General features: G+C 38.6%; 2 protein-coding genes across 2 annotated transcripts; one reads left to right on the plus strand and one right to left on the minus strand.

The window, feature by feature from the left end:
* Window positions 1–243: 243 nt before the first annotated feature.
* Window positions 244–11,343, minus strand: gucy2ca (guanylate cyclase 2Ca). Its single transcript, XM_068337376.1, has 27 exons — window positions 10,552–11,343; window positions 9,304–9,416; window positions 8,549–8,616; window positions 8,253–8,468; window positions 8,051–8,169; window positions 7,107–7,206; window positions 6,862–6,973; window positions 6,643–6,784; window positions 5,971–6,056; window positions 5,770–5,887; window positions 5,575–5,656; window positions 5,310–5,403; window positions 5,080–5,142; window positions 4,896–4,967; window positions 4,422–4,526; window positions 4,045–4,131; window positions 3,775–3,907; window positions 3,567–3,704; window positions 3,233–3,321; window positions 3,045–3,136; window positions 2,558–2,716; window positions 2,079–2,271; window positions 1,710–1,884; window positions 994–1,092; window positions 793–887; window positions 565–641; window positions 244–445 (listed from the first exon to the last, which is right to left on the minus strand). The coding sequence occupies exons 1-27, from the start codon at window positions 10,760–10,762 to the stop codon at window positions 244–246; spliced, it is 3,240 nt and encodes a 1,079-aa protein (XP_068193477.1). The 5' UTR covers window positions 10,763–11,343.
* Window positions 11,344–16,178: 4,835 nt separating this feature from the next.
* On the plus strand, window positions 16,179–23,524 carry LOC137609990 (phosphomannomutase 1-like). Its single transcript, XM_068337377.1, has 8 exons — window positions 16,179–16,461; window positions 17,237–17,354; window positions 18,285–18,361; window positions 18,832–18,923; window positions 19,075–19,174; window positions 19,924–19,999; window positions 22,701–22,816; window positions 22,904–23,524. Exons 1-8 carry the CDS (start codon window positions 16,378–16,380, stop codon window positions 23,024–23,026), a joined length of 786 nt encoding a protein of 261 aa, XP_068193478.1. The 5' UTR covers window positions 16,179–16,377; the 3' UTR covers window positions 23,027–23,524.
* The last annotated feature ends 108 nt before the right edge of the window (window positions 23,525–23,632 follow it).

Raw genomic sequence — 23,632 nt, forward strand, 5'->3', positions numbered from 1 at the left:
GAATTAGTGTAGAAGCAGGTATTTTCATGTGACGAGTGGGGGGGGGGACATCGGAATGTCAGAAATAGACCCTAGACCCTCAGTGTCATTGAAGTCATGCCTACTTGCTGCTGCTCGACTGTCCCGCTGACCTCTGGATGAACAGAACCGTCCACACAGACCTGATTCAGCAGCGCTGATTCAGACTGGTGCACCCTGTGATGCAGTGACTACTCATACGATTTTGTATTGAGCTTTCCGTCATCACAGGAAGGTGCTGGGGCTGTCGGTAACTGCCAGATGGAAGTAATCTGGTAGGCTGTCTCCCTGCAGGCTGCCACTTGTCTCCCTCCAGCGGGCTCTGGTGGACGGCGTCTTCTTGAAGCTGCCTGTCACGTCTTCCCGTTTGCCCAACGTGGACACAATCATCTCCGCCAGGTCCTGCTGGAGCCGCTGGAAGTTCTCACTGAGACAGTGGCACGGGGGTAAGTTATATATAAACTTTAAATGTATAAATATATAAGTATAATCATTAAATTTCATTAACATTTAATGTGGACATCTAGATGAAAACGTTTTACTCACGCCGTCGGTGGTGTTGGCAGATTGTAGTTTCTTCCAACCACTCCTGTTAACCAGTATGTCATCTCTTTGCCTTTGCCCTGTGGATCACACACACACACACACACACACACACACACACACACACACACACACACACACACACACACACACACACACACACACACAGGGAGAGGGATGTTAATACTTATGTGGACAAGCACATAAAGACACAAATAACACACAGCTGACCTTCAGGTACGTCTCTCCTCGTTTTTCGTGCTCAAATTTGCAGCCTGTCCTCTGCAGGATGTTGATGGTGGACTGACTGGTGTGAATCCTCAGAGCTGGAACGATTGCGTGAGACAGAATCATGAGTGTCACATTCACACTACTCTGAAACTTCCCAGCCATGAATGAAGTGGCCGCCCTGAAGTGTGTGTTGACTCTTACGCAGGCCTGTGGACTCCATGCGTGACGCCGTGTTGACTGTGTCTCCAAACAGGCAGTAGCGAGGCATCTTGTTCCCCACCACACCTGCTGCACATGGTCCTGCGCACATGTGCACACAACAACCAGCGTTCACGTTTGTGTCCAGAGTTTTTTATTTTCACCCAGTGATTTTTAATGGGAGTTTTTCTCTTCCATCACTTTTGTCTCAATGATCACGTATTTAATCCCACAGAATAAAACTTGTATGATCTTTCATCACATCTATAGTAATGTCTGTTTATCTTTTATTTAGCCTAGGCTGAACATTTCCGTGAATATCGAGAATTTTTAATTAAACTGATTAGAATTGTGATGGAGCTTTCTTGTCAGCTACTCTTTGGTTTTTTATTTGACTGTGCAACAACTTTTTCAGTTAACACTGCAATTATTACCTGTCTGAGTGATTTCCTTTCACATTTAGACATACTGTTCAATTTTTAAAAAACTGTTCAATTTCATATAGGAAAAATCAGTATATTTCTAACTAATTTATTTATTTAGGTATTTAGATTGTCTTCATATTAAGTCACCTTGACTGTCAAGTTCATTTTCCTTTAAAATACACACTTCCTAGTGACAAAACCTGTTTCTGTTGAAGTGATGCTCAACTTACATTTGTTTTACAAACAGGTACAGTATATTTTAAGTGAGACGATGTCATTGTGAACGTCTTTTACCTGAATGCACGCCAATGCGGATCCACAGAGGGATGCCTGGCAGGTGCAGCAACTCGAACATCCCCACAAAAGCCAGCATATCCAGTGCCATGAGGGCGATGTCCACTGCATGGCGGTCACCGTTACGATTGGGCAAACCTGACGCAACCATGTAAGCATCTCCTATCGTCTCAACCTGAGAGACAATGAGTGGAGTCACCTTTTATTCAGTAATTAGATAATCTGGCATAGCAATGCAAATTTAGCCAAAATAAAAATTCTTTCTCCCAAGATAGAAATACAACAAGAAAAACAGAAACATTTACCATAACTTGATAATAAACAGTAAATAACCCCAAGCCCAGATTCAGACTTTCACAATAAAAGTACCTTGTAGACATCATGGTGGTCAAGGATGCTATCAAAGTGCTTGTAAATGTCATTGAGCATGTCCACCACCTCCATGGGGGTACTGTAGTGGCACAGGGTGGTAAATCCTACAATGTCACTGAAGTAGATGGTCACTTCCTCAAACAGCTCTGGTTTCACTTTGCCCGTGTCCTTCAGTGAACGCACCACTGGGCTGAGGAGACACAGAGTGAACAACAGTAACTCGCTGACTTGGTATCATTCATGGTGATCCCACATTTTCATGTGCAAATACAGCTTTGCATAGAACCCCTGTCCTACATGTAATCGATGTTTTCCCTGCACTTCTCTTAAATCGATGGTGAGGTAATGAATCGAATGCACCAGCAAATATGGGTTTTGGTTTCAGTGAGGGAGCTCAATCCAGATTGCAAGTAAGATCCTGTTTAAATAAATTATAACAGCATAGTTTTGCCTTACATCAGCTGATGCAAGCTTACCCAGGAAGAAGCATAAAGTTGAGTTGATCGGCTCTGTCCCTCTCAGCTTTGTACAAAGCCGTTCTATCCTCCACCAGATGCTCCAGAGTCCTAGAATACATCTGTAGGCGGCGGATCAGGTTATCCATGTAAGTCTCACTGTCTTGGTTGTGCAGGTTACTAAGTCAACAGAACAGTGCAGAATCGTTATTACTATTTATATGATTTAATGAGTTAACCATCATATACTACAAGAGAATGGTGCAGCAAAGGATTGAACAGGATTACATATACTAGCAAAAAGCATTGAACATATTTTTCCATTGACACAATTTGAATTAATGGACAACCTAATGTCTTCCTTAATTAGCCTGCTTTGACCAGTATGTAGAAATGCATAGATTGCTATAGTAAAAACAGTCACACTGTTTGGTTATCCACTTTTATTATGTCATGTAGTACACCAGTGACAGAATTCAACCTTAATGAACGTGTGGTGAGGACCTACCTGAAGATCTTCCCTAGCGCTAACTCTATTCTCTTAAAATCTGGTCTCCGTTCTGGGTCTTCATCCCAGCAGCTTTTTATCAATGTGTACAGCTGTTTACACACAAGCAGAGAAAAAGGGAATTTATTGCTTTTTTTTTTTTTTTACTTGAGTCCAAACCAGTAAATGTCCAACACTGTCCTTCTCACCTCAATCTCCCCATGTGTTTTTCCGTCAAAGTTGAGGTCAGGTCTAAAAAAGCCTGCCGCCCCGGGGAACTGCACTTTGTAGATCTTCTCTGAGGGATTTGGATGACATCAAGATATGAAGGTGAGCAGGATTTAGAGCTGAACACACAGATTTGGCCTCAGACAACAGGAAAGAGCTTAAATGTTGAAACTGAATGATTTTGGTGTTCACATATCACATATGCTATCTTATTTTCTGTATAAATTAACTATTAACAAACACTCTAATAAATTAAAAAAAAAATTCTTATATTTCATTATTTTCTCACTTCAAAAGCCCAACAAGGTGACCTACCTGTGGGATTAGAACAGCACTGTGTGGAGAACGGCGGCTGCCTTGCCACGATCTCATGAGCGATGATGGCGTAGCTGTAGACGTCACCTTTCTGAGACACCCCGTCTTTACGGAGATGCTCTGGGGCCGTCCACAGGTCTGACAGGAGAGAGGGGACAGATTACACCCCAAATCAACCCCCTACGATGTTGGGGAAACTGAACCTCACCTCTGCCTGGACTCAGGATGGTGTTACAACCAAAGTCAGTGATCTTCACCACCATGCGGTTGTCGACCACACAGTTGGTGGACTTGAGGCGACCGTGGACAGTGATGTTACTGGAGTGGAGATACGACATGCCCTGAGGAAGAGACAGAGCAGAGACAGAAAGGAGTGAAAAACAAGTTCTGGAGCGACAGTTATCAACAACAACAATAACAATAACAATAACAACAGCAATAATAATAATAATAATAATAATAATAATAATAATAATACCTTTGCTATGTCATACATGACTGATATCTTAAATTCCATGTCCATGAAGGTATCATCCGGGTAGGTGATCTTGTCATTAAGAATGTACTGAAAAACATCAACAGAGTTGTTATGCTGTGTGTGTGTGTGTGTGTGTGTGTGTGTGTGTGTGTGTGTGTGTGTGTGTGTGTGTGTGTGTGTGTGTGTGTGTGTGTGTGTGTGTGTGTGTGGTTATCAGATTGCGTTTGATCAGCGTCGCATCAAGATGCCTATTCTTTCTGTCCATAGAATATTGTTTCACAAAATAAAATATGGTAAAATAAAACGTATGATGGATGGGTGGACAGTAGATGGATAGATAGATAGATGGATAGATAGATCTATTGATCCGTTCTTACCCTGAGGGAACCTCTCTGACAGAGCTCGAACACCCCAAACACACCGTAGTCAAACTTCACGGTGCCGTAGAACTTAGTCAGGTTGTAGTAATCAATACTCATTAGCTGGAATATATAGACAAAGAGGTGAGGAATGATGACTCAGCTATCTGCACTCATTCACATCATTTTGCATTGACCATTAAATAAAAAATAAAAACTATCATAACGACAGGAGGCTTTCTTTATATGCTGACTCAGCCAGGGAAAATCCTAAACTGACAGGTTTGAATCTTCACCTTCGTCATCATTGTGAAACATGCTGGGAAAGAGTTGTGTAATTCTACCATAAACTTTGTGTGGTGCTGAAAGAGGAAATAAATGTGGGCGTCAGCCCAAATTTATGCGTCCTGAGACAATAAACAGGAAGGCCCTCAGACAAGGGGCAGACAGGATGATTTAAATGCACACACACGTCACGTAATGCAGTCTCACAGTGTTCAGCTCGATCTTCTGGTCCTCTGTGAAGTTTCCATCGGTTTGCTTTAACTCTTTCAAGATTACAGGCTGAAGAAATCAGACATGAAACACAGTCAAACACAGAGAGAGAGTGAATGTCCAGCTTGATTCCTTCTTTTTGGGTCTTAACACGGATTTATGGAAGTTGGAGTGATGGTACCTTTTTGTCATAGCTGCAGCGATGACTGAAGAACGTGCTGTCCTTCCTCTTATCTTCGTCAATCTGTCACACACACACACACACACACACACACACACACACACACACACACACACACACACACACACATACACAAAACGTTTCTTCATGGATGGATGAAATTAAATTTTCTAAAAAATGTTGACTCGACATGACGGAAACAAACTGCATGCATTGATGCAGCTGTTTACCTTCAGAGACACCTCCTTCTCATCCAGCGGAGCGATCAGATGGGGTTCTATGTGAGACCACTTCTTCTGCATGAGACGCTCCTTCCTGTTCTGTCTAAAATTATTTGCACATGGTGAATACGTGGATTATATCACAGTTTATATACAGGATGAGTTGATTCTTGTTATCTTTGACCCAAGCCTTAATTGTACAATAATACCAATATTAGTCACTAATTTTGCAGAGTATGTAATGGTACACAGCCTGTGTGTGTGGACTATTTACATGTAGAAGATGACAGCGATGACTGTGACCACTACCACACTGACACTCAGAACGATCATGATGACATCCTGCACATTCAAACCTGGACACAACCACAAACAGGAATTTGTTTAAATAAGTTGGATGTATTCAAAGAGCATTTATTTCAAATAACCGGGTCTCACATAGGTAAAAACTGTATTATGTGTGCTTTACCATCTGAATTGTTCGGCACGTCGTTAGGCAGTCTCCTTCCCTTCCATGACAGGGCAGGATGTGTATCTACCACAATAGTTTTATTTTCTGATGTGTCGAAATATAGCAGTATTTCATACTGGAGAGAGACAGATGCAACATGTAGTAAATGAATCATAAAATAAAACTGAATGAGTTTACTAATACAGACGGTTGTCTCACCTCCCCAGTCACAGTTGATGTGTAAATGAATGAGAAGTTAACATCCCTGTCACCATACTCATCAAGTACATAGTGACCTCCCATACCTGCGTGAAACGTACACACACACACACACACACACACACACACACACACACACACACACACACACACACACACACCCGAGATAAGGAAACATTAGACATATATTACATTTTACAATAACCTCAAAATAAAAGATTTCATTTCAAAATTCTCATTTTCATTATCATCTGGTCAATCCCATTGATCTCTCTGCCCTAATTTTCAGTTCTCATATCTAATAAAAGCTAAATTTGATCATAAATGTAACACAACAATCCACACTCTCCAAGGTGAGATTCAGCAACATAAAAATTTATACCTAATGTTACCATGAGTATCATAAACGTTTTACAGTTTTACATGTTTAAATTACCAGGCAGCAATAAAACTAACACAACAGCAATGAAATGCGCGCTGTGATGTTATGTTAATCCAATCCACTCCTCTGCTCTGTGACATTTACGCTGGAGCATACAAGAACTTTTGTACCAAGCAGTCCTCTATTTTGGCTGATTGACTGATCAGGACATCATGATATGAAAATGTGTTTGCATTGTAATTCCGCCTCTTGTTTCGTGGCTGAAGTTGTGCATCACTGATTATCCTCACCGTAAAAGGAGGCATTCCCAAACGGGTTGTCACTCAGAGGCACCTCTACCGACCCTCTGAGTTTCTGGCTGAGCATTCGCTCTCTGAGCACTTTGCCAAACAGCAGAGCTCCGTCATGATAACCAGCCACATAGTCATTTACCTGCCAGAGAGTAAGACAAAAACAGTCAGCAGGTGAACAAGATCTTTTCCCCTGCACGGTCTGATTTGTTTGCTCACTGTGTCATTGTACGTTGGCTTGGATTCACTGGTGTAGTTTCTCTGTGGCAGAGTGATCACCAGGACGTCCTGCATGTCCTTACTGGAGGTTGTGTTGACGTAATAGTCAGGGCTGGAGAGAGGGTGTCATCGTGAACATGTGCTACTTCCACAGATTGAAAAGGTCACATCTCAGATTTAAGTACGTTGTGATAGCTTAATGATCACAGAAACGGACAAAAAGGTGAAGTCATCCACAGGCTTACTTGTAAATATCAAGGAGAATGAACATGATGTCTTCATGAATCGGGCGTACCTTGTCCTTTATTGAAAAAAGGACATTGCGGCTCCCACACAGGATGAAAACTGAAAGAAATGCATTAGTTTCATGGTTTTATTCATGGTTATAACGCTGTTATGTATACGTTAACATCAGATTGACGTTCAGTACCACAGCACAGAATTTCTTTTTCTGTCCGTCAAAAACACTGACAACAAACTTATTTTAAAGTGTTGTCATTTGGCAACAAACGGTAGGCGGGTGACGTCAAAGTTTGAAGCGTTTGTCAAAAAAAAAAAAAAAGGAAATTAAATTTAATTCATCAGGACCTATGCTATAGCAGTGCTGTGAGGCTGCCCTGTTAACATTTTGAGTTAAATGCATTAAATGCATTGTGTAATTGAATTGAGAAGGCTTAGTTGGCATTTGACGATTATAAATTAAAAAATTATTATTACAAAGTTCATACAAACATGCTCACAATGAAAATGCTTAGAGGCTGATGTATGTACAAGTTTGTCATGCTGACCACTTTGGTTTCAGTGTTAGCCTGTTATCATTTCTACTTTTGCAGTTTTATATACTGTAAACTCAAAACTGATTTAGAGTCAGCAAAATTTATCCTTTTGGAACCACAAATATGTGAATTTGAATTAATTCCTTTACAACCAAATTGCTCATGTATTTCAGTCTGGATTAAAAGAAGTAAAATGATGAAGAAGACAGAAAAATAACAACTTTACAGCTTCTTTAATTAAATATAAATTAATTTAAAATTTGTAAGAAATAATAGTATGACTACCCCGTTTCGAACAAGCTGTCCCGAGAGCTTATCAGTATTTTATATTCTGACGGTTCAGATGAGACGACCTGTTCATTTTTATTGTGACAGGTCATAACAGCTTACGACTCCTGTTTCTTGACACGTACTGTTGCTGTGTCTGTTCTCAGATTTGAGGGCTTTAGTCAGCTCGTCCTCCCCACGCAGCATTTCCCTGTTAATGCTCGTAGCAAAGTTGGAAGAAGCTGCTTCTAATGCATTGATGTACCTGTGACAAAAATAAGAAATATAAGATACAAATAGCACATCGGATGAAGCTATGGAAGTGAACTGCATCCTGCACTGCCTCACCAGAAGCAATCCTCAGTTTCATTGTTGGACTTGTAGACATAGATCTGTTTCCAGGGATCCTTAAACAGCAAGGATTCGTTTATAAAATGGTTGAGTGAGTCAGAGATCTTGCGCGCTGGAGGAAGAATTCGGGTAAGTTTGGGTTTGTAGTCACATGAGAGGCCGAAGCTCCCAGCAGAGATAACAGGAATGCTCAAGCTCAGGCCAATTTCATCACTGGGACAAATAAAGCAGAGTTAAAAATCTATAAATGTGTGACTTACTGGTAAATGACTGAAAAAAAAATTCACACTCACTCCACTAGCTGGAAGGTGGCAAAAGTGCATGAGGGTCCGAGCATGACGCACCCAACTTCACCATCATTCTGCAGAAAAATACACGTATCGTAAACAACAGCACCACCATTTTTCGTCAACAGTCAGATAATAACAAACTATGTACAGCATTTGAATTGCATTTATTAGAGATATCGCTATATAATATCTGTAACTACAATGGATCGGCCCGCATTAACAAGTCTGTAGAAAAGCATACAATCATCAGTGACAGTAAAAATGTACTTTTAATGTTACATAAATTTTCCTTCCTATAAGTCCTATAATGGTTTTACTGAATACATTATTTGTCATTTTCTATTTTAAACCAGTCATAACAATCCTGTCATGGAGCCATGGGCATACTGTGCAAGATAACGGGTTATCCAAAGACAATAAACTATCAATCTACAAAAGAGAAACTTGATATTACGGTACAGTGAATCCTAACATTCAGTGCAGAGTTACATGGATTAGGTTGAATTCTCAAAACCACATTATTTTAATATTAGTTGTTTTTGATGACAAAAGAGAACAGAGATAAACCAAGTAAATCCACTTGTTGTGTCTCATATTCATGTTGGAACATTCAAAAATTTGTTCTTAGCAACATATTTAAGCCTCTCTAAGTATTATTTCAGCAACACACTTGAGCTATTTAATCTTAATGTGTGTACTATTAAAAAAAACACACCTTAAACGTCTCATCTTTTGTTATGTTTTGAAAACACACTCACATGTAACATCTTGAGTATGGCCACCCCCTCACAGGCGCTGCTGCCACAGCCCTGCCGGTTGTAAACAGTGGTGTTGAATCCATTGAAGTTTGCCGTCAAAGTGAAGTTTAATTCTGGAGTCATGAAAAAAAAGATAAGACTTAATATTGAAAATGAACTCACAAACCTGCTTGGGCTGGTAAGATTAGATGATTCAGATTTATGGCTCATAGTTCAAAAGGTAGCCTTTACTCACAGAGAATTTAAATTAAAAACAGTAATAAATAAATAATGCATGAATGAACGAATGCTGCTATATTTTTAATGTTGGTGATGAAGATGAGCATGTTCTGACAAAAGGAAGATAGTAGGAATAAAAAACATCAGATTCAAAGTTAATTTAAGTTTATATTTTAAATATACTTTGTTATTATTATTATTATTATTATTATTATTAATATTATTAATAATAATAATAATAATAATAATAATAATAATAATAATAATAATAATAATAATAATAATAATAATAATAATAATAATGTCATTATTTTAATATATGACATCACATGCATTTTTGGTTTGCAAATAACAGTTTCACTCCTCAGAATGACCTTAAAGCATTCTGGAAGAAGTGTTTCATACAGCAGTTATCAGCTGTCCTTCACATCTCAAGCTGTAAATTCATCATTTTTAAAAGAAAGAGTCCGAATCCCATTTTTTTAAGCTGCATTTAGCTTTTTTAAGTTGCCTCTTGTTGTATTTTGTGGTACAAATTCAGACACAGTCATTCTAATTTGATAATGTTGTTATATTGTCAATAACAAACTCGACATCTTACCTGATCTGTATGTTCACAAAGAAAGACTGAAAGATTTACACTTGACATTTTTAGGAGATGCTACTAAAAACACTGAAAATAGACAGAACTATATCTTTTCAGGTTCTGATTTGCCTGTTTTACCTGGTTAGGTGTCCTGCCTTTACACCTTCTATGGTCAAATAATTCCTGATTTGAATACAAATGCAAAACTGATTACATGTTATATTTTATGCTTTTGTTGGTATAACACTATTATTAGAAATTTAAATTGTGTGTAAAACACCTTTGCTAATGCCAAGATCTTTACCTTTGTCAAAGTTTAGGTTGCCTCAGGCTGACAGACAGTTCATTTGCTGTTTTTTAGTTTTAAGCATTGTCTTACACCAGATTTTCCTTAAAATTGCTATCATCTGCTAGCTTTTTCCATTTGATCACGAACTACATACCATGTTTATCATTCTCCAGCTTGTCTTCAAGAATGGCTTGTTCCACAGCCGCCTGCACAAATGGTCGACTCCACCCATAAGTGTTGTCCTCCAGCAACACAACATTCATGGTGTATTTGTGGTTTCCTGATATGCAGTCATCCAGCATCTTGTTGGCAACCACCGCCATTATCAACGCACCCAGCAAAAATAACGTTTTTGTGTTGTACATCTTTAAACCTGATTTTTCTTTTCCCTCAGAGTTATGTCTTTTTCAGTTTCTACATGTCAAACCTATACAGATGAGCAGATAGCCAAAGGAAAGCATTTACATTTGTTGATTGATTGGTTGATTGTTGATCGATGATATGAGTCCAAAAGCAGAAGTAAGGAAAGTTCCTCAGTGACGAAACAGAAGAGACACGTTCTCTTGATTCACAGCCCAGCATCCAGAAAAAGAAGTGAAATCTGTCTGAAAGTTTACTTCAAACCACTTTTAGTAAATACAAAAGAAAATGTGGCTTAAAGGTAAGAACATTATTCCTCTAGCGATCGTCAGCGATCAATCCTTCTGCTTGGTACGAGCTGGTCTACCTGTTCTCTATATGTTAATGAACAACCGTTAGTGGCAGTCGTTGCACCAGTTAGATAGAGGGAGGGCTGGACAGGAACAACTCCCACACTCCACCTGACTGACACATAGAAAGGCACTGAGAATATAAGTCATGGTGTTTGTAAACTTGAAGTTTAGGATGTATTACACCCCCCGTCTCAAACACATCACAATCAGAAATACTTCATCCATCCCTGTTTATGAAAAAAAAAAAAAAAGCAAAAACATGATCTCCTTTGCATCAGTGGCTAATCTTTCCTGAAAGCCTGAAATTAAACACAAATTTATTCATGTTGTGACAGCTGATTAATTATTGTCATGACTTGTAGCTTGGCAACAAACGCAAAACCATAAGAAGAGTCTGAATGTTCTAAAACTTTCATTCAGAGCAGAGGTGGGGGAAGCTCTCACAGAGAGGGGCAAAGGTCACAGGAGGCCATAAAAGTTAAGGTTTGTGTGGAGCTCATAAATATTGTCTGCTATAAAAGCACTGTGGATTAAGCCTATAAAAGTCATAACCAAACTTCATTGTGGAGAAAACAAATGTTGTCCTGACAGTCAAAACTACAACAAAAAAGCATGGAGTACAAACAGAAATATTTACTCCAATTTCCTTGGGTGATGTTGAAAACATTTCTCTGAAATCTTAGAAGTTTGACTTAGTTAGAAATCATAAAATATGATAAGATTTCCCATAAAAATTGTGAACATGAGCATCAATATTGATTTGGAGTCAGTCCAACCTGCACTGGCCTGCTGCCATTAATAGTCCTCAAATCACACAAAATACTCCCAAACAAATCTACTATTCATTTCCTTTTAGTTGGAGACACAGGAAGTTCAGATGAGCTAAATAGTCTACTTTTAGTGAAATGACAGATCCTCCTGTGGGCAGGGGGATATTCCATCTCCTGACGGAATGTAGTTCACTGGCAGCAAACTCTGAGGATCATTCTTCTGGTTCAGGCAGGGACGTTTCTACATCTATTCAACAGCCATTCATGTTTATTATTATTTTATTTATTACTTTACATATAATGTTCCAACAGTTATTGGTTTTAGTGGAGGAACCGTAGTTCAGACATTCTACTGAATGAAATTAATAACTTGTTTCATTTTAGGTCCATCATCTCATATTAACATTCAGCTTAAGGCTCATCTCTACCAAAGCACACAGCGGCTGAACACGTCTGTAATGAAAGATGTACAGTCAGTTAAAATTGTGTTGATTATAATGTTAAATTATCAATTTTTGGATTTTTGTACATAACAAAAAATATGATAATATGACTATAACACTAAATATTAAAGATGTGTTTACATATAATCGACAGTGCTTTGAATTGCCTCTGATGTTTTGTGGGATAATTCATACATACAAGCAATGCAAGAACTTCAATCATCAATTATTGTTTTTGGCCATTTTTAAAATTCATTGTAAAATATGCTTGCTCTTTTTTGCAGTAATTATGGTGTTTATTATTATTATTTATTATTATTATTATTGATTTTTATTATTTATTAATTTATTATCAATCTACTTCTTGATACAACTGATATAAATAACTGTGGTCCCATTGCCAGTTTTAGACGTGGCTTTTGTCAGATTCCTCGTTTATCGCAACAAGATCCTTTATTTTCTTTTTTCACATTATTTTATACTTATTGCTGATTTATTTTACGCAGGTATGAGATGTTTGCGGAATAAGATTGTTATCCAGATAAAAGTCAAATTAGTATAATGCCAGCAAGTGAATTTAAATTATCTGTCATGTATTCCTCTACAAACTGTGTTATGGCTCCAAAACCTTTGAAGAACTGAATGAAAGGTCCAAAAACACATCATGAGTTTTAATTTCCTCCACGAAACTCCACAACACCTAAAACTAGATTATTCTTCTGTCTTGCTCTACCAAACAGAACAAATATTTCCAACATAAACATTCATATTGTCCAGGACGGTACATCAGCAGCTTCCTGACTGCCACCTCAGAGGTTGTAAAATTCTAAGCAAACACACACATATGACGCTATAATAGCATGGTTGCCTTGAGCCACATGGTCATCTAGACCCATTAAGGTTCCATAAGAAGAGGATGGCCATCTCCATACACCGTGACATTTTATCAGGAAGAGGAAATAGCAATGTGTCAAAGAGAGCAGGAGTCATTGTTTTATTGTCTCATCACAGCATTTTAATAGCGACTGAACGTTGTTAACAGTGGCTGTTATTGTCATTGTGAGAAAAAGTGTCCAGGTGATAGCTTTCTCCTCCACATGGATAAGTGGTGGGTAAGAGGCCTTCAACTCATCTCAGAGCATCCAAACAAGCATAGAACATGTAGGCCATGAAAACATACAGACGGAGAAAGAAGTGCTCTTGCCAAATCTCAAAATTTTCAGTTTATTCTAAAGCCTTTTTCTTTGATATTAGTTTTAAAAAATATTTACGTTATCTTCCTTGAAGCTTAAAGCTTTTAGACTGTTGGACCTGGAATGGACATGAGGATTAGGTTTCAAGTCCGAAAACTAAACACTTTCAAAATTTCAGGAGCTAATGATTAGTCTGTTAGTTCAGTTTATGATTGCTCAATAATTGTTTTGTGGCGCCTCCCTCCACAATATGATCGTATCAATTGGATGCTTATAAATCACATTTTTAAATAACTGACTGACCTTGATGACACAAAATTGCTGAGTTTTTGTCAGAAATAGAGTGTTCAGGCATATGTTCATGAACCTCAAATATACATGGATAAATAACATATTTGCTGTTCGTAATATTTTATGTTCCAACATAATCCCTAATAAAACATTCAGGTCAGTGTTGATTTATGATTGCTGTGAAATACGGAAAATATTAACCAATCGACTCATTTATGATGCTGGTATTAAGCCTAACACCTGTTGCAAAAGGGCTTCAGCCAAGAATTTCTATAATCTATGTTATAAAAGAATGCAAGCTGATGGTGTCAGAATCCAGGTGACAAGGGTCAAACAAACAACTCTCGACATTTAGACTTGTCTTAAATCTTGCAATTATCCAAAGCTGTTTGAGTCAATCCACTGGACGTTAAGAAAGTTCTTGAAGACGTTTCGTCTCTCATCCAATGGACTTCTTCAGTTCTCTTCACTCTCTTGGATGAGAGACGAAACGTCTTCAAGAACTTTCTTAACGTCCAGTGGATTAACTTAAACAGCTCTGGATAACCATGACCTGGATAACTGCACAGACATCTTTCAATTAATTAATGAATCAGTTATTTCTGTATAAATAATTATAATTACAGTAACAATAATGCTGAATAATGCAGTTAATATTTATAAACTGGTAATTATAATTTTGAAATTGGGTTTGTACTTTAACTTTAAGAAAGACCATAAGCACTTATTGCACAACTGGTAGTTTCAAGGAGTTCTGGACTGGGGCAGTTGTTCAATAAACAACAAATTCACTCTCTTACAGCGCCTGCATCGAAGTTTATGTCATATGTCAAAAGAACCATATCATCTTTTTGTGCATCCTCACAACTTGTTCACTGACTTGAGAAAATGTAATGTAAATGTCCAAATGTCCATTCATGTAAAATGTGAGCAAGTAGAAAATTATATCTATTTTAGTAGTATTTTGGTAAATTAGAATAGAAAAGGAATAAATTGAGGTTCTTTTTCCAAATGTCAGGAGATCATCTAGTTTATTCATCAAATTTATTTAATGATAAATAAAGATTATAATTACAATTTATAAATGTTATATTGTATAATTAATTTCTTAAATCTAAACAAAAATTAAGTTCACAACAGAAGGTAAAAATAGCTTTGGCTTTTACATTTGTTTCAGGCCATGCTTCCATTAGTTAAAGGTTACCTTAGTTAATTTGTCTTCATTAGTTACCTCTCTGTTATAAACTTGATGGAGTAATTCAATCATAATGGAAGTAATCAATGCTGATGGAATAAAGCAGAACATAGTACTGTAATGTGTTGTAGAGTTGCTGGAGCAGGGTAAATGCAAATGAATTTCTTAAACTGTGAGGAATCATGAATAAATTGTACATTTTAATCTAATCAGTACAGCTAATGCAGTTTTTGCATGTCACTTACCGTAGCGCCACGTTTAATGTCTGTAGGTCATCATGTCAACATGTTCACACATGTTGCATGTATGAACAAACATAACATCATCAGTGTGGTCATGACAGCGCAGCAGCTCTTCCTCTTTGGTCAGCCCAGGCCAGAAGACACACACACACTAAGGTAAACCAGTCACAAACAGCACACTACCGCCACCTATTGGTAAGACTGTTCACTGCACCTTGTAGAAATGCCTGGAACTGCATAAGCGGTGGGTACTGTACATATAAGATCATATCAACACATCCGCCCGGGCCATAGGTCGCCCGCAGGCCTGTTCTAAGAATAGCTCACCATAGCGCCACTTACCAATGAGCTGCTTCTATTTTTTTTTTGAATAAAATAAAATACATAACCTTCAACCTTAATATACAATTAATAAACTGAGCGACGTGCAGTACGGTAGCATGATTTCACTTTAAATACAATCTGACAAATGAATGTTGGTGTTCCAAAACATTCAACATGTCACATTGGGAATTTTAAAGAACTCATACTACTACTGTGACCAAATACATTTATCATTAAATGGGAATATTCACAGAAATAACACTATTGAAAGTCTGTCAGGTGTTCAGGGCCCCATGACAGTGACGTCATACACAACTCTCAGTATCACACACTTATTACGTCAGTAACTGACCTGAAAAACAGATAAACAGACCAGAAAATGAAGACAAGAACCCACGACGCGTGACGCGACCCTCACCTGAGTGACGTAAGCCCAACGCCAACTGAGCAGAACAGCTTCCCTATTTCCTAAATAAATTATTAATTGAGATTAACTGAATGTGCAAGACATCGCTTCCCGATGATATGGCACCGCCTCTTTGATGACGTCATGACACGGAGCCTGGAGGTGATTGGCTGTCTCACACCAGCCTCACTCCGACCCGTTTGACCGACTGAGAGTCACCTCCGAGGAGGAACACAAGTGTCAGTAAAGCCTCATCAGTTATTTTATTTATTTTAACTTTATTTATTTTAACTGTCAGTTGAACGCCAGTTTTTTTTTACCTTGTGTGAATGTGTGTGTTTATCGCGTTTGTTTACCGGCGAAGTAAACAATTTGTCAACAAGTAGAAGTCAGTGAGGAAGACATGGAGAGACTGACAGGCTTCTCCTCGGACAGAAACATCCTCTGCCTGTTTGACGTGGACGGAACTTTGACACCACCTAGAGAGGTGAGGAGGCGTCACGTAATCAATGCACCAGTTCAAACATGTTCGATTATTGATTATTATATGCATCAGTATCAGTTCCTTGCTCTGGTGCATGTGATCAGCGCCTGGTTGTTTATTTTTGGATCGCAGCCAGTATGTTGTCAGAACATTTCGTCATTTTGTTGGATTCAGTTTGTAGGATTTTAATGTAATTTTCTGGAAACATGAAGAGACCGAGGATGATGTTATCACCTCATGTTCACTGAAATCAACTATTGTCGTCCAAACTTCTGTCAAGGAGGTTTTTCACCAGTAGTTGCTTGTTTGCAGTTTTTCATTATTTATTTTTTTCTAACATCAACAACCTGACAGAGTTTGTTTAAAAAAAAACTGTTAAAAAATGTGAAAAACATGAATTTTTTTTTAATGCTTTATATCCTTTTGAAATTAGGATTAGGATTGAATTTATTTATAGAAGGAATTTTAAGCGTAAATTTTTTTTTTTTAAATACCAGTGCATGAACCTGAAATTTGTGTGAGATGTAACGATAAAATTGTCTCCAGGATATTTTTTTGTGATGATCTATGGTCTATCTGTCAATGCATACTATGATGAATACAATTTTTCATTTTCTTTTTAAAAAAAAATCTGCTGCCAGTGTGTCAAATACTGTTGTTATTGTTGTTTTCTGCTCCGTCTTTGTACACAATGTTTCAGTGACACAGGCCAACACACCAACTGTGATTTTTCATCATGATGATCCAACATAATTTTCATTTCCCATGTAATTTCTAGAAAATCGATCCACAGCTAGACGAGTTTTTCCAGGCTCTGCGGACGAAAGTGAAAATCGGCATTGTGGGGGGGTCGGACTACTCCAAGATAGCAGAGCAGCTTGGAGAGGGGGATGATGGTGAGCAGAGCTCTTCCTATCTTAATCTGCTTATACAGGTTAAACTGAAATTCTTGCCAGACTGGATCATCCTCTATCACCTGTACAGCTGACTTCTAGAACATCTGAGTATTTGGACACCAGTTCACAGGAAAAGATAAGATTGTAGGGAATAATATCAGAGTAAGGTCGGGTCATTTGATTTTTAAGGAGTATACAGCTTAGTAAATGATAACGCAACATCCCTCCTGCAGCATGACAGATAAAAGAGTGATAAGGCGTTTGTTAGTGCAGTCTGTTCTTATTGTCCATATCTTTATCTGGGCTAGTATTTGCATCACAACGTCAACATGCTTCAGTAAGATTTTGCAACCAGCACACTGGCCCTCTTACGGCTGAATGAACACACAGTTGCATGAACAAGTGTGTCCGTCAGTAACTGTCAGGACCCAAAATAAAAGATAAGCAGATGCATTACAACAAGAGAGAGAGAGAGAGAGAGAGAGAGAGAGAGAGAGAGAGAGAGAGAGAGAGTGAGAGAGAGAGAGAGAGAGAGGTGTGTTTGGTTCTGTACCTGTGCCAAGTGTGCCAAAGGTAAACCTTTTCATGCTTCATGATGCAAACAGTCGGAGTTGATGTTGTAGCTGCTGAATAGGAGGATCTGTCAGGATATTTTATGAATATTTTTATCCATTTAATCCATAGTGTCTGTGAAAGAAATCCATTAATAGTCGTATTGTCAACAGTTGCTACGTGATCAGCCTCTGCATTCCTTCAGTTTGCTTGTTTAGGCTGCGCTGCAGGTGACGGCTGTGTCATTAAAAGGAAGCTGTGCCAAATGTTACATGTTCAAGACTTCATCTGTGACCTGCGCTACCAATTTAACTACGTGGGTCATTGCACGCCTCTCATGCAGGTTAATCCACATTTCACCCATCCCCTCTCTTTCAGTAATACACAAGTTCGACTATGTGTTCGCTGAGAATGGGACAGTTCAATACAAAGATGGGAAACTTCTTTCTAAACATGTGAGTGGACAAACTGCAACACAGCTGGAACCAAACCACTATGACAAAATGTACTTTTTATTTTCTCTGTATATTTTTTGTTAAATTGTGTTTAAATAAATAATGAAAATCAAAAATCATAATTTTCCTTTTTAAAAAAAAGGAGATTATCTCACATGTATCACAAAAGTGCTATATGAAAATCCTTCTAAGGTTGTTCCCTAACCCAAAAGGATCACAGAGTAGGCCTGTCTTGCTACCGAGAGTCTCCACAAAGACCCACCAAAGATCTGTCTCCATAAAATTCAATCTCAATTGAATGTAATTCAACTAAAGCTCTAAATAATCAGATTCATCAATCCAAACATTTCAAAGTGAATTGAAATAGTTCTATAACACTAAAATAAATTTGAACAAGTTTCAGTTAAATGTCATGAAGAAATGTGTGTTTGTTCTGATGCATTGATTACAAGATGTATCCATCCCATTAGGCCATTCAGAACCAGATCGGAGAGGAGCTGCTGCAGGACCTGATCAACTTCTGCCTCAGCTACATGGGGCTCATCAAGCTGCCCAAGAAAAGGTGACGCATTGACCAAACACAAAATGACTACACACAGACAGTTAACACAGTGCGATTCATCATTTGTGTGGCGAGGCTCTTTGTTTTCCCCAAACCAGATCTTAACAACAAGTAATTTGTGTTTTGACTTTTCATCTTTTACTGCCTGCAGAGGAACCTTCATCGAGTTCAGGAATGGAATGCTCAACATTTCCCCCATTGGTCGGAGCTGCACGCTGGAAGAGCGAATTGAATTCGCTGAAATAGACAAGGTAAAATACTTTAACATAAATTCAGGTTCATAAAGGCTAAATTCAGCCAAATATTGAAATTTTTGTGTTTGAACATTTAACTTCTATGGTCGGTGTGTTGTTCCTCTGCTGTCAGTACTTCTATTGTGCCCTTCGTCAGTTTGATCGATCCCCTAAAACAGATAACAGAAATGCTTTAAAAAACATTTTGGACAAGACAGCAAACTCTGAGAATATTGTGAAAATACAAGAAATGCATGTTTGAACATGCCTGATCTGGGGTCAGTGTGAGGCACCTGTTGGTCACAGCTGATCAATGAAAGGCCGTCATTGAAAGGCTTTGTCATTCATTAGCAGGGATGGGACAAGGTTCACCACTGGTATGAAGGAGATGACTACACAGGCTTAGAAATATTTTGTTAAACGGTTGTCTGGTAATTTGCATTTAATTACAAATTCCTCTGCATTACAATCTTGCATTATTTGCTTACATTTATATGAATATTGAAACTGACCAGATCCTTATTAGATCCTTATTAAACTATTGATGAACACATCAAGGCCTGAGAGGTCACTCTGTTTCATGACATGTGCCCAGTCAGCAGACAGAGATCAAACACTGAGCTTTCAGTACAACTGTACATTGATGGTTGGAGCTGTTGAACCCTTATTGTTCACAACATCTTGAGTTCATTAACCATTAATTGACAAATCAGAGATCGGTATACTGGAACAAGTCAAGCCGTCTTACTTTGTCTCCTCCTGCACAGAGAGAAAAAATCAGGGAGAAATTTGTTGCAGCCCTGAAAGAGAAGTTTGCTGGAAAAGGACTACGGTTCACTAAAGGTGAGACAGTTGAAGAACTACTCACATAAAAAAATTATAGCGGGGTGTTGGTCCATGCTTAAAATAACCTGAACAGTGTTCACCATCTGCTCTGAACCACCTGGCACTGCTGAATGGTGGAGCTACAGCTGTGATGATTTATTGACCAACACGCAGTGTGTGCATAAATAAAAACACTGAGCAAAGCGAGTCAGTCGGTGATTTATATTTTGGAGAACAAATCTGAACCTAAATATCCAGGTTTACCTCGGCTTACATTGGTAATTGGTTCCAAGAGTCAAAAAAGGTCACTTGAATTAACTCGTCTCCGGACTAAACTGAAAATCACCATTCCCAGTTCTGTACTGTACTTTATTTATGAATGCATTTTCAAAAAAATTTGGTTAATATGAATCTATTTAATATTTTATAGAGAAAATGTCGCCATCTTCAGCTGCTTCTTCTGCATTGTGGGTAACGGGGGTTGCTATGGGCTACTAATGTGACATTATGTGTTTTTATTCTTATTTAATGTACAGTAACATGATCTTATGTGTAAGTCAAGTAAAATGATGTAAACTTTATTATTTTCTGTGTTTTGTTTTGTTTTTTGAGAACAATGTAACTCTAAACGGCGTAAGCCAAGATTTAACTGTGACGTCACATCAGTTCATGATCACAAACCCATCAATGACTCTTACAGATTTCACATTCCAACTGTATTAATTCCACCGTTGTTAAATTATCCTTCTGTCAGTAGCAAAGTGAGAACGGGTTCGCAGGAGTGATTGCCGCAATGTTTTGTTCCCAGAGTTCCACCGATCGTTTTCTTTATCTTCACCAGACACTCCACACACATCAACCAAGTTCTGAAGTGTTATCTGTTCTGTTTCCATGTTTTAGTATATACTAACTTAGAATTTTTTAACTATTGCTCAGATATGCCATTCAGAAGAATTATAATTAACAGGTCCATCTTAATAAAGCTTCTCTCCAGCTGTCTGTCTTGGATAAAACGCTCCAGCGGTGGTGTTGCTCTTGATTTCATGTCTGTTTGTAGAACTCGACCCTGCGTCTGTTCATGGAAGACTTGTTTAACGGCAAACCAGTGTGTTGACCCCTTGACCTCACGCAAGATGTATAGAGGACTTTATTCTGGACACCAGTTAACTATTAGATACACAAACAGGCTGTTCCCTCCCCCTCCCTCTCTGGCTATTTGCTGTTTGCATACGTGCTCCTCAAGGCGTCCGACTCTGCTGGTGACGCATGGAAGCTTTTCACCCTCGAGGCAAACAAGACAAGCTGACTTGTTTTTCTCTTGTTATTGATCCCATAGCGTGAAGGGGGAAGTGTAAATGTGACTTCACAGATTGCAACATAAGAATGAATGCAGCGTTAAGATATTCCTCTCAGATCCTGATAATTTTCATTTACACATACACAAGCCCACAAGCTGGCTGTGAAGCAGTGGCGACAGCATCAGGGTCATTCACAGATGGTTCATGGTTATGAATATGTTGACTCCAACGCTCAGGACACAGACTCTGGAGGACGCGCGAAGTTTGAATTAACTTGTTTACCTTCTCCTGTGTTTATCTGCGTTTGCATGGCTACTGCTGTCAGATGATACTGTCTGACAGTCAATCCGACGTGGAAACTACCAACCTCTGATGGCTTTTTCTTATAAAATGTGAAGGCTCAAATCACTGAAGAGAAACTAACCCTTTTTAAATTTGGTAATTTCTTGTCTGTACATGTCCTCTCTGAATCACTGCTTTAAAATGTATTCCACTAAGAGGTGGATGTTCTTTAGATGCAAACCGCTGAGCAACAATTATTTATTAAAGCCACTTGTGTGACTCATTTCCAGCCTTTGGGGCTAATCATGCACATCTATGAATAGGAGGGGTCGCTACAGATGTTGTTGAAGCCCTGGGGGATGAAGGTGTCTGGGACTGGCCGCGCAGAGGGCGTGTCAGAGGAACAGCCCTCCGATTGGCTGGAGGCAACTCAGCTGTTGCCTTTGTTATTGCCTCTTTAAACCCTTCAGATAAGGAGGGGGATGGGTGACAGAGTAGATTGAAACAGAGGCATGTAAAGAATACTAGAGGAGCCTTTTATTCAGCTGTTTCACATTTTAAATGTCGCTTTCAGTATTTTTTTTATTGATGTGAACATATTTGTTTTTCTGCAGCTTTTAACGTTGTCATAAAAAATAAGATGTAATTAGAGCCATTCCTGAACTAGACCATGCAAAGACAGACATTTCACATTTCCTGACCCAGCTGCACCAGGGAGTTTGAATAACGGAACTGTTTAGGACTGTTCGTCCTGTTCCGTTTTTGCTTCGCCCTTTCTTGATATATTGATATATTCTTTTTCTGAGTGCAGTGTTTCTCTGGCAACAAGTTCAAAAAGTCAAATCCCTGCCAAATACAGAGGTCAACAAGCCTCCATCAGTCACAGCAGCTGGTCGGATGTAAATACCATTTGTTCTGTAAACACTGGTGTAACAGTGAGCGATAGTTCAGCAACACATTGAAAGTACCGGATGAGAAACACTTCTTTGTCTGCTCTTTCTTGGAGAAAAAAAATCCCAGGAATAGCAGAACTGTGTATTAGTTGATGTGGGTGAATTTAATTTTCCCATATTAATTGTTGATTGAAAGCACTTCTGAGTTCACTAATGTTCTGTTTGTCATCCTGTTGCATTCATTAGGTGGTCTCATCAGCTTTGACATCTTTCCGGAGGGCTGGGACAAGAGGCTGTGTTTAGACATGTTGGAGACAGAAGGACTGGACAACATCTACTTCTTCGGCAACGAGACGTCAGATGTAAGCTCCTCTTGGGAAATGTGAGAGTCTCCTCAGACAGTTTGGCGATGTATTTTTTTAAATGTAATTCGGTATTTCTCCTTTTAGGGGGGAAACGACTTTGAGATTTTCAACGACCCCCGCACCATCGGGTTCACCGTCTACTCCCCGATAGACACGGCCAGGCACTGTCAGAAACTTTTCTTTGAGGCTCCACCACATGAATCCTGAAATCCTGACCTGCTCCCACCCATGACCTACTACTACCCGTTCCTAACCCCCTCACCCCACCCCCAACCCCTAAAATGCGCCACTACTGATTTTCTGTCTATTACTTGATCATGCGATTACTCTAAATGCAGAAGGACAGCAGCAGGGTGTCTGACTTTGTACCATAAATACTGCTGCTTGTTGTAAAGGGACAGTAATGGAGGATGTTTGAGTTTTATTATTTTAATTATATTTTCTGTGTTAGAAAATAAGTCTGTCTGGAATTTCTAACATGGAGCTTATCCATAATGCCTTAAGAAATTACAAAACATAATGCAGCGTTACTATTACTTCTAGTAAATTGTTGACACTATGATTTACTTTGCACTAATGATGGGATGATTTTATACTGATCAATAGTCTTATTTAACACCACTGTGATGATGAGAGATGTTAAAACATGCAAAGTTTTCAAGTTGGTATGGAGATATGAGTGGAATATTAAATGTTTTCCTCTGCTGTGGAGGATTTATATTATTTGTAAAGTATGGATGTGAAGTACTGGATGTGATTTATTGTTGGGTTGCTGTGTGAAGCCCTGAATGTCAAAAGTCTGTTTTAACCTCA

Source organism: Antennarius striatus, chromosome 16 (genome assembly GCF_040054535.1).
Source record: "Antennarius striatus isolate MH-2024 chromosome 16, ASM4005453v1, whole genome shotgun sequence".
NCBI lineage: Eukaryota > Metazoa > Chordata > Actinopteri > Lophiiformes > Antennariidae > Antennarius > Antennarius striatus.